Source organism: Podarcis bocagei (assembly GCF_964188305.1).
Source record: "Podarcis bocagei genome assembly, chromosome: 15".
In the NCBI taxonomy this organism is placed as follows: domain Eukaryota; kingdom Metazoa; phylum Chordata; class Lepidosauria; order Squamata; family Lacertidae; genus Podarcis; species Podarcis bocagei.
In genome coordinates this window covers 37,931,145-37,943,281 of record NC_138141.1, presented here as the reverse complement: position 1 = coordinate 37,943,281, position 12,137 = coordinate 37,931,145, and the positions used below count along the sequence as shown (strand labels likewise).

At 47.5% G+C, this 12,137-nt stretch overlaps 1 protein-coding gene across 8 annotated transcripts in view; it reads left to right on the top strand.

The window, feature by feature from the left end:
• Window positions 1-12,137, top strand: part of SGSM2 (small G protein signaling modulator 2) — an 80,271-nt gene that overhangs the window by 11,756 nt on the left and 56,378 nt on the right. For all 8 annotated transcript variants that reach the window (XM_081172889.1, XM_081172886.1, XM_081172885.1 and 5 more), the window contains exon 2: window positions 4,653-4,728. In XM_081172889.1, coding sequence (XP_081029015.1) covers window positions 4,653-4,728 — 76 coding nt within the window. The remainder of the gene's footprint in view (window positions 1-4,652; window positions 4,729-12,137) is intronic.

Sequence of the window (12,137 nt, the reverse complement as noted above, 5' to 3'; positions counted from 1 at the left end):
CTTTTTTTAAAAAAAGTTTGTCTTGATTTCTTATTTTTCCGGCAAGTTTCACCATTTCTGCATATTCCATAAGTTTTCGTATCCGTTCTTCTTTTGCTGGGACTTCTTCTTCTTTCCACTTTTGCACATAGACTATTCTTGCCGCTGTTGTAGCATACTTAAACAAATTAAAACAATTGCTTCGGAAGCTCTGGACCTGTTATACCTAACAGAAAGGCCTCAGGTTTCTTGGGAATCATTACTTCAAACATTTTTTTTTTAAAAAACTCATTATAAAATAATCTCCCAATAGCCTTTCGCCTTTATGCAGGTTGAACCGTGTTTGCTTTCCAAGTGTGCTGGTTCTGGGCCAGCTTGTCCACTTTGGCTGTGTGACTCTTGGCTCCTTCCTCGATGGCAGAGTAAGTCCAACCCAAATCCTCTGCAGCCGCTAGCCAAGAGCACTTGATCCTTCGACGTCTGCTTCTTCTTCCATCCTTCTGTGGCTTCCAGTGATGGATTTATCCCTGATGGACCAAACTCCAAGCCTGGAATGTATTGGCGACTGCTATCTGCCTTCTCCTCAGTGATGTAGCTTCTGTCCTGCTTTCGTGTCCTCCTGGATCAGATCCACGGCTGGCTGGGCCTTCACAACACACGGCGCTGTTGCCTCTCCGGCCTGCCCACACATTCTGTGGCTGTGAGTCAGCTGTGCTGGGCACATAGCTGTCAACTTACAGATTAGAAAATAAGGGACCAGCAGCCTCGAAAATAAGGGACCAGCAGCCTCAAAAATAAGGGATCATCAGCCAAGATAAGGGATTTTGCTTAGCTTATACAGAAGTCCGGCACTGATGGAGCCATGCTGCTTTTGCTGTGACTGACTGTGTTTTGCAGGGGTTTGGACTAGATGATCCTAAGGGTCTACAACTCCGACCAAAGAAGAGTGGCAGACAAAACTGATGAACGACATCGAGATGGCAAAGCTTACAGGCAGAATTAGAAACCAGAAAGAATGGGGAAAGTTTATCATTTATTTGAAAAGATATTGTAAAGCTATTGTATTGTAAACATACATTGGTAGGATTGACAGAAAACTTGTAGTAAAAATTTGAACTATGGATGGACAAATTATTTATAAAAATAGAGTTATGAAAGGGATGCAGAGGGGGAAATCACTACATTAAGATGCTGCACTGGTTGGAGGGTATGCTAAGCAGCACGTCGGGGCTGCTGTCATCCTGGCAGGAGGAGTTCCATCGGCCGTTCCCCGCCCAAGAGAGGGAGGGAGGCAGAGAGAGAGACTCTCGCCCACGCCGCCCGCGAGCCCGGCATGAGGTGGTTGTGGCGCCGTGGCGGCCGCTGAAGCACCACCCTTCTGCGTCCCTCCCCGTCCCCTCCTCTTACTCCTCCCTCAGGCCGCCTCCTCAGCTGCCGCCGCCGCCTCCGGCTTCCCCTGGCAGCGTGGCGGAAGTATTGCAAGAGAGGGGCTGCCTGCCCACCCGCCGCCACCCGTCTCCTCACAATGCGCCCCTGAGGGGGAAAAGGGAGAGATGGAGACACGGCAGCTCATGCACGCGCTCTCTCACACGGCGGAGGACCCCGAGCCACTGCTACCCTCCCGAGCCGGGCGAGCATGAAACCCGGGAAATTTAAGGGACATCATCAATATGGGACAGCAGCGGGATACAGCGCTGGGATAAGGGAGTTTCCCGCTAAATAAGGGACAGTTGACAGCTATGGCTGGGCAGCCTCTTGTCGTTGCACCCCTCTTAAGTTGCCCGGTCGTGGTCGATGGGAGAGGAGAACAGGTTAAGCAGCTAGCTGCCTCTTGCCAAGTGTTGCATCGCTTTTCACTCGAGTGCAGAAACCTGGGAAGATTTTGGCAGCCCACCCACATTCCCACACCACAAATGTGCTTCTCAAGTGGTTTCAGGATCCAACAGTCTCGCCTTCTGCTTCGGGGAGATGCCATTTCATACAATGTCCACAGCACCCACCTGTTCCACCAAACTTGTAACTCTTATCATAACAAAGGAATGAGATTCATTTGGCATGGCTTGTTTTTGAGAAACCCATAGGATTTATCCTGCAGTGTTTTTACTCCTCACTGCCTCTTCCTTTTCGGAAAGACACCCTAGACAGGCTTCAGTGCCCTGTGCAGCAAGCGCTTGGGCTAAGAACTGGTTAAGCACTTGGGGTTGACTCCAGTTGTGTTTGCATGTCCTTCTAAAACACACTTGGCCAACTGGGTGTCCTCCAGATGTTTTGGAGCTTCCAGCTGTCATTCTCCCATCCCAATACAGAATTCCCCAGGAAAAAGGGATTGATTATTTAAGCGTTTTGGGAACTGTAGCTATGTGGACAGAATAGAGATTCTCAAACCACCCTCAGTGCCCTTCAGTTCCCAGGATTTTGGGGGAAAGGCCATGTTTGAAAGTACAGTGGTACCTCTGGTTATGTACTTAATTCGATCCGGAGGTCCCTTCTTAACCTGAAACTGTTCTTAACCTGAAGCACCACTTTAGCTAATGGGGCCTCCTGCTGCTGCCGTACCACCACCGCACGATTTCTGTTCTCATCCTGAAGCAAAGTTCTTAACCCGAGGTACTATTTCTGGGTTAGCGGAGTCTGTAACCTGAAGCGTATGTAACCTGAAGTGTATGTAACCCGAGGTACCACTGTATTTAAAGTGGCATGATGCTGTTTTAAATGTGTAGTGCAGATGGGACTTTAGCCAGCATTCCATAGCCAGCCAGTGAATTTGACCATAGAATCACAGAATTGTAGAGTTGGAATGGATCCTGGCGGTCATCTAGTCCAACCCCCTGCAGTGCAGGAATCTCCACTAAAGCATCCATGACAGATGGCCATCCAGCCTCTGCTTAAAACCCTCCAAGGAAGGAGGGACCACAACCTCCCATAAATGGGGTGTGGGTTTTGGGGTGGGGGGCGGGAGTCAGTGTCTCTGAATTTTTTCCTAAAAAAGTGTTCTGCTTCTGCCAATCTCAAGTCTGCTGATCCATTCCTTTTGTGGACGGGTAGCGTAGTTTTGGCTGTCTGGTGAATGGCGGTTGCAGCCAGAACGCTGGGAAAAGAAGGAATAACTAATCAAACAGGCAAACCTGGCTGTGGCTCCCCACATTTGGCTTGGCCCAGAGATCCAGAGACAATAATGTTTTCCAAAGCAAGCAAAGAGGGGGTGGGGGTGGCAGCTTTGCAACGCTGCCATCATGCTTCTTCCTGCAGCGGTTTTTGCCTGTTTCAGTGTGCTCCTTCGTTTTCCTTCCCTCCTCTGCCTTAAGCCAATTGCTTGCAAATAATTCTTTCAATTTGCTTTCTGTCCAGCTGTGTCGGCAAGCATCTTTTTCCCCCAGTGGTGCTTGCTACAGAATGTCAGTGCAAACAAAAACGAAACCCTCAGTGCCTTCCTGCGCGGCCTCCTGTTCAATTTGATCTGATCCTGCACTCATTTGGCTTTGTTTTAAGGCAGGCGTGAAAGGTCACTGTGAGACATCTTTCGGGAATGCTTGGCTCCTCCTCGCAGGGTGGAGATTTATTTGTTTGTTTTTGTTCTGCTGCTGTCGAAAAACAGCCAAAAGCACAGGGTTAGCGCACTGCTTTCTTTAATCGACTGACACAGCAACGCCCAGCAAAAACCAGCGAGGGCCATGGGATTGTCACTTAGACTGAACATTACAGCAGGCTTGCATGTTGGACAGAAACAGGTATAAAAGCTCCCTCAAGACAGCTGCTTGTTTTAGGAGGATTGGAAGGGTGATTTGGAGCAGAGGAAAATGATCAGTTTTCCACCTGCTACTTTTTCTCTTTTCCTAATTAACTGCTCCCCCTTAAGAGGACTTAGTGGCAAGAGCTCACCACTCTCTCATCTGGCAGAAATAAAGGATCGGCAGAGATACCCATTGGCATGAGGGGGGGCACCAGAGGGCAGCCTGGCAATGGCCCCTTCAACATCGGCCCCGGGGAAAATCAGTCCCCAAGACCCTGGAGGATCTTTGCCAGTTAATACCGGGATACTCATAGAGTCAATGGGAACATAGGACAGAGAATTCAGCCTTCTACTGAGTCAGAACATTGGTGCATCTATCTCACTGTTGTCTGCACTGACCGGGAGCCGCTCTTCAGGGTCTAGGTCACCCTACCAGGAGATACTGTTGAGGACTGAACCTTGGATTGTTATCTTTTGCATAGAATAGCACGTTGTAGAATTGTGGAATTATAGAGTTGGAAGGGACCATGAGGGTCATTTAGATCAAGACCCTGCAGTGCAGGCGTCTTTTGCCTGATGTGGGGTTCGAACCCACAACCCTGAAATTAAAAGTCTCATGCTCTACCAACTGAGCTTTCTCAGGCCTGCCTGATGCTCCACCACCGAGTGAGCTGGGGTCTTGCAGCCGAGAAGCAGAGCACATTTGCATGTGAAACTTCTGTGCTCAGTGTTTGGCATCCCCTGTCATGAAGGAATCGGGTACCAGGTTGTGGGGAAAGATACTCCGCCTGAGGCCCTAGAAGCCTGCGATCTGCTTGAGCAAAACTTGCCTAGACAAACAACCCAACCTGTTGCTGGACTCTCTAAGGTTCTCCCTCTGTGTCTTTATGACCCATCGAGTGTTGCTTTCCATGCACAAACTTCTTTATTTCTTCCTGTTCAGGTGAAGCAGATCATGGAAGAAGCCGTCACGCGGAAGTTTGTGCACGAAGACAGCAGCCACGTCATTGCATTGTGCGGTAAGTGAATAATTGTCGTGTTACGGTGCACAAAACCCTTGTGTTATTGCTTCATGCAGCAAGTGACAAACCGTTGCTTCGTCGCTGTATTATGTGGTAAATAACAAAATTGCTGGAGCTCTGAGCTGGTGTAAACTAGGATGGCCTTTGTAATTTTCCTACCATGCACTCTTTTTGTGTGTGTGTGCTGCTGCAACAGCTTTGCAGCCCAACAGAACCGCAAGTTCTGTGCCTGGAATGCATGTTGCAAATCATGACTACATTAGCCACAGTTGAATACACTGGCTTTGATCAGATTGTAGAGTTTAGAGAGCCAGGAACTTTATTGCTGAGCTGTTGTTGGGAGACAAGGCAGATGTTCTGCTACTGAACTATGGTCCCTCCCTGGTCACCAGCCTTTTTGAACCAGTGGACACAGAATACCCTGTGTGCCCCTCCGCAGGAGGGAGGCAATGCAAGGCCTATTCAGTGGTGGCTCCCTGCTTGTGGAATGCCCTCTCTGGGGAAGCTCACCTGGAGCCCTCTCAGTCTAGTTTAAGGCACTCTTGGCCCTTAGTTTGAAGGGTTTTTAAGTATTTCTGACCTCTTTTGGTGGGGCAAGATCTGCTGACTCTGTCTTCTATTTGTATGGAGGGCGTGTGTTTTGTTTTTTAGGTTTTAGTGTTTTTGTTGTGTTAGCAGGTCACTTTTGAGTCATTTTTAGGAGCAAAGTGGCTAATTATTGTTGTTTAGTTGTTTAGTCGTGTCTGACTCTTCGTGACCCCCTGGACCAGAGCACGCCAGGCACTCCTGTCTTCCACTGCCTCCCGCAGTTTGGTCAAACTCATGCTGGTAGCTTTGAGAACACTGTCCAACCATCTCGTCCTCTGTCGTCCCCTTCTCCTTGTGCCCTCCATCTTTCCCAACATCAGGGTCTTTTCCAGGGAGCCTTCTCTTCTCATGAGGTGGCCAAAGTATTGGAGCCTCAGCTTCAGGATCTGTCCTTCCAGTGAGCACTCAGGGCTGATTTCCTTCAGAATGGATGTGACTAATTAAGTAACAAATTAATAACAATAGCTCCCCTAGGAAGTACAGGTACTCTACTAACCCTTAAGATATTTGAAGATGGTCATTGCATGTCTCCACCTTGTTGGTTTCCCCTTCTGCTTCCTGAAAGACCTCTAGGTTCAGTTTCTGATCTCTTTCGTTGAGAGGATCGTGGATATATAGCACGGCACTAGATGGATAAAGTTTCCTTTTGGGACAAACCTCTTTCACATGGTCCTTCGATGTAGTACATTCCCTCCTACTCAAGTGTTTCAGTGGATCGTTTTATGTTTTGCATTGCCGCCGTGCGGAGGCGAGTGCTGTTCCATTTGATTGACACCCGCTGTTCAACACTAGTGGTTTTTGATTGATTCCCCACTTTAAGGAAATAAAATAAGATCCCCTGGCTAGGCCTCTTTACCGGCACAGAGGCTGTTTTCTTTTTGTTTGCTTTTTTTGCGGAGTTGTGGCTTGTACTTCAAGTGACAGTTTTATTGGCAACGTTTTTTCATTTCGCTTTTTGTTAACAACGCCTGAAACGTTAGTTGCTTGGCAGCCCATCCCAGCTAGGAAAAGGGTTGTACAGTGGTACCTCGCAAGACGAATGCCTCGCAAGACAAAAAACTCGCTAGACGAAAGGTTTTTCCGTTTTCGATTTGCCTCGCAAGACGAAATTTCCCTATGGGCTTGTTTCGCAAGACGAAAACGTCTCGCGGCTTTGTTTCCTTTGTCTAAAAACAAAGACATGTTTTGTTTATAAAGTTAATTTATTTTCCCTTCAATTTTTGAACTGCTCTTTACAGTATGTGTGACTTTAAAGAGCAGTTAATAAACTGTTGTTGTACCAAATTTGGCTTTGTTTCGACTTTTTTTGACCATAGGAACGCATTAATTGATTTTCAATGCATTCCTATGGGATTTCGTGATTCGCAAGACGAAAAATTCGCTAGACGACAAAAATTGCGGAACGAATTAATTTCGTCTTGCGGGGCACCACTGTATTACAATCTGCCTCCCCAGACCCCAGGAATGTCTTTTTGCAGTCTCTGGAGAGATGGGAAGCATTTGCAAAGTTTATGCAGAGCATCCCCAGCAGGTCAGATGGTTGATCTGAAGGGCGGCGAGGCGCAGCGCATGGTTAACCTATGGAACTCTCTTCCACAAGAGGCAAGGATGGCCATCTACTTGGATGGATTTAACAGAGGATTGGACAAATCTATGGAGGGCAAGGTTATCAAGGGCTGCTCACTACGATGACTATGTTCTAACTTGAATACCAGCAGCAGTCTGTGTGTGGTTTGGGAGCTGCACGGCCAGGGAAAAAACAATGCTATCCAGGGTTGTAAAGACTGCAGAGAGAATAATTGGGTGCACTCTTCCCACCTTAGATCAAATCTATGCTGCCAGGTGCCATAAGAAAGCAGCAGAGATAGCGCAGGATAGTACGCACCCCGGAAATGATTTCTTTCAGCTTCTGCCTTCTGGAAGAAGGTATAGGGTTATAAAGGCCAGGACTAGCTGCCTGAGAAACAGCTTCTACGCAAATGCAATTCTGGTTCTAAACGCAGCATAAGGGGTCTCTATGTATTTTAAAATGGGGTTTCAGAGTTTTTAGGGGTTTTCGAATGTTTTATGTAGTTTTTATGTAGTTTTATGTAGTTTTTATGTAGTTTTATGTAGTTTTTCAATTTCATTGTTCTGCATGGGACAATGACAATAAAGATATTGTATCGTATATATCATAATGCTTCTGAATGCCAGCAGCTGGAAACTGCAGGAAGGGAAAGTGCAGGTTTTGCATTCAGGTTGTGCTTGGGGGTGTCCCGCAGGCATCTGGTTGGCCACTGTGGGAACAGGATGCTGGAGTAGATGAGCCACTTGCATGATCCAGCCGTGTTCTTCTTAACGTCATTCAAATTATTACATTATTCAAATTATCAGGAAGACGTTTAATTGTGTTTTTATATTTTGTTGGGAGCTGCCCAGATCAGCTGGGTCAGCCCAGTCAGATGAGTGGGGTCAGTGTTCGAAATTAGCCGGGCGCAAGGTGCATTTTGCACCTGACTATTGGCCACTTGTGACAAAGTGATCTGATCTGTTCCAGCATGTTGCCCTCCTTTTTCCCCCTTTTTTACATTTTCCAATTAGATGTACACTAAAAGAGTAAAAACTGAAATGTAGCATAATCATACATCGACACATTATTCTAGAAAACATTATCATACCAGTGTACTTAATTATCACAGCAGCGACTATTTAATAATCTTAGGGTAAATATCAATAATGTCAGTGATCAATTATGAACCTGCCTATTGTGTTCAGTTGCAATCTCTCCCCGCCCCAGCTTTTTTATTTAAGTCTTTAAATTCACAGCATTTCATTGCAGATTTCCCTAATATACTCTGCTCAATATAGACATTTTTGCAACCAATTCCCCCTAATAGGATGCATTTTTGTACGTCATTTTCACTAATACATGCATTTTAATGCATTCTTGTGAACACCTTTACCCTGGTATATACATTCCTTAGCTGGACAACTGCATTGCAGAAAAGCAATTCACCCACTCAGGTCGTGGTTACACAAGCCAGTTCAGTTCCCTCATCCATGATCACATCATAGATAAGGCTGGCTCTTACTCCTGCACTGACCTGCCATTGAACAGCGCAACCAGGTTAGGAGCCTCTGTAGCCAGGCAGCCAATTCTCTGCTGGATAGGATCAGTCGAGGGGAATAGCCTGAATCAACAATTAAATGGCTTTGTCTACTTGCAAATCAATCGGGTCTCTCTTGATTTAAAACCAAGCCTGATAAGCACTTTTTAAAAAAGTCAAATAAGCCTGAGCTTTGCAGACAGATTGATTCTGTGCACAGTTCCACATTCCGCACACTTGCAGAGTATTGCGGTCGATAGACAGCCCTGGTAATGAGCGATGCTGTGCTTCCTGAGGCCTGAAAATCGATGCAACACCCTGATCTCTTGTCTGTCTTGTAGGAGATGGAGTCAAGCAGCCTTCAGGGCATTCATTGCCTGTGGTCACTGAGCCTGGGAGCTGTCTGCATCTAATGCATCTGTCTGGAAAGTGGGGGTGCGGCTTTGAGGCTTAAATGCAGGCCACCCCAGTCAAACTTAATACAGCTTTCTGGACAGTGTTAGAAACTCAGATATAGTAAAAGCTAATCACCAAATAAGGGACGCGGGTGGCTCTGTGGGTTAAACCACAGAGCCTAGGACTTGCCGATCAGAAGGTCGGCGGTTCGAACCTCCGTGATGGGGTGAGCTCCCGTTGCTGGGTCCCTGCTCCTGCCAACCTAGCAGTTTGAAAGCATATCAAAGTGCAAGTAGATAAATAGGTACCACTCCAGCGGGAAGGTAAATGGTGTTTCCGTGCGCTGCTTGCTGGGTAACCTTGGAGTCAGTCACAGCCCCTTAGCCTACCTCACAGGGCCGTTGTAGGGAACTGACTGAGGAAGGAGGTGAACCATGTACAGTCATACCTCATGTTAAGTTTGCTTCATGTTACATTTTTTCAGGTTGCGTCCTGCGGCGACCCGGAAGTACCGGAAAGAGTTACTTCTGGGTTTCACTGTTCACGCATATGCACAAGTGCTAAATCACACTTCGCACATGCACACAAGCACCACATTTCGCCGCGCACCTGCACAGATACGGCGCTTCAGGTTGCGGGCGTTTCACATTGCGAACGGGCCTCTGGAACGGATCCCGTTCGCAACCAGAGGTACCACTGTACTCCTTGGAGAAAAAGGTGGGATATGCTGTGGTACCTCAGGTTACAGACACTTCAGGTTACAGACGCTTCAGGTTACAGACTCCGCTAACCCAGAAATAGTACCTTGGGTTAAGAACTTTGCTTCAGGATGAGAACAGAAATCATGCTCTGGCGGCGCGGTAGCAGAAGGAGGCCCCATTAGCTAAAGTGGTGCTTCAGGTTAAGAACAGTTTCAGGTTAAGAACAGACCTCCAGAACGAATTAAGTTCTTAACCTGAGATACCACTGTAAATACAATAAATAAGCTCTTCTGCTTACCTGCTTAAGTAAACTGGAGGGGCCAGCCAGATGGAGACAAGAGTCACCAACTTGGTGGTCGCCATTGGACCCACGCCAATCGCAAAGCACACCTGGGAATTTCTAACGCTGTTTCTGGATGCTTTGAAGCCAAGTCGGCTCACCTGTCCACCTCTCTGAGAATCCCTTCCTCTTCTGTGACACTTATGTGGAGGAGAGCAAGAAAGCGCTTGGGGAAGGGACCTTAGCTCACTGGTTTGCATTTAGATACACCCAGGTTTGATCCCTGGCATCTCCAGGTCCGGCTGGGAGCAGCCCCTGCCTGCAACCCTTTAGGGCTGCTGCCAGTCAGTGTAGAGCTGTGCATCTCAAACTTTTTTCTCTCGGCCACCCTTTCAGAGTAAAAATTTGCTTGTGCCACACCAGATTCTTTCTTGATTAAGAAATACGTTGGAAAATGCAAAGAAACAAATCCTAGCAGTGCTTGGTTCATAACACAGAACACGACTGCTTTATAAAATGATTGTGAGGCATCCAGAAAGTATACTGTAAAACAATGCAGCTGCATAAGAACATGACTCAACACCCCCCCCCCCAATATAATGATAAAGGAGCCTCTTGCAAACTAAGTGAGAGGCGTGAACTTGCTTTCGCCGGGATTCCAAAGGCAGATCTGTATACTGACACCCAGGAAGCCCCAATAAAGAATGGGAGAATGAATCCCCACTGACTGGCAGCGAGGCTGGCAAAACCTCAGACCCAATCAAGAGAGCCCAAACTGTTGGGTAAGGAGGAGTGTGCTTGCAGGCGAGTGACTCACCCTCTTGTGTGGGGCGGCTTTCAAAAATAGAACGGGGACGAGCCTCGCAACAAGCTGGATGAGAGGGGAGATCAGCAGATATAGATAATATGAGAACGTAAGAAGGAGCCTGCTGGTCCTATCTCGTCCGGCGTTCTGTTCTCACCATGGCCGGTCAGATGCAGGTGCAAAACCTGCAAGCAAGACCCAAACGCAAGAGCGTTGTCCCATTCCGTGGTTTCCAGCAAGGAGTATTCAGAAGCATGACTGCCTCCAACTGTGGGAGCAGAGCAGAGCCATCATGTCCAGAAGCCTTCTGTAGCCATGAATGTGTCTCATCCTCTAGGCTGGTAGCCCTCACTGCTTCCTGTGGCGGTGAGTTCCGTAGTTTCACTATGCACCGCATGGAGAAGTGCTGCATTTTATCTGCCCAGCATCTTCCATCATTCAGCTTCATTCAGATGCCCACTAGTGTTACGAGAGAGGGAGAAAAACAGTTCTCTATCCACCTCTTCCACGCCAGGCTTAATTTTATAAACTTCCATTATGTTGCCTCTTACTGGTGTTTTCTCTAAACTAAAAAGTCCCGGGCGCTGCAACCTTTCTTTATAGAGGAATCGCCCCATCCCTTCAATCAGTTTGCTTGCCTTTTTCTGAAACCTTTTCCAACTCCTTTTTGAGGTGGGGCTACCAGAACCCTACACAGTACTCCCAAGTGCAGTTCGCACCGTAGATTTCTATAACAGCATTACAATATTGGCAGCTTTTATTTTCAATTCCAATGATCCTGAGCATGGAATTTGCCTCTTTGTACACACACGCAATTCATAATCCGCCCCCCCCCCAATCAAGGCCATTTTTCCAAACCTGTTGGAAAGCCTTGGCAGTTCTCCTTTCAATTAGCCAAGGTGTGATGACAACAGCCAATCTCACCTCCATTGCTTAAAAAGACTAATTACAGGCACCCTCTCACATTCCGTACGGGGAAGTGGATTCCTTCCCAAGCCTCACTAGGAGACCTTAGCAACTGCGAGGCAGCTGGCGAGCGATTAACTTGCACTATCATATCCATCAACACATATCCAGAGGCAGATACTAAACAGAAGCAAAGCAGTATCAGATTCATCTGTGATGCAGTGGGGGAAACCAGAGGTGGAGATTGAGCCAGAAGCAGGCAGAGTTTGCCTCACTGCAAGAGTTTGCCACTGCTTCCTATCTCTGCCCCTCCCTCTCACAGAGGTGTTTAAGCAGAGGCAGAAGAGGAAGAGTTGGAGAAAGAGCAGATAGCGGGCCTGGAAGGGATGGAAGAGGGAGGTTCTTCCCTTGTAATTCTCAAATATTGGAAAGGACTGCAAGGGTCAAAGTAGGAATCTTTTGCCCAGCTTCAGACTCAAACCCATGACCCTGAGGTTAAGAGTCTCATGCTGCTACCGACTGAACTGTACCGAGATGCCAGAGAGGGGGAGGCTCTCTCCCCCCCCTCTTATGGAGTACAGAGCCTCATCATTGGTTTGGGAGGAGCACTTAGGCCTGCCAGAAGGAGTGGGGGGTGGCAG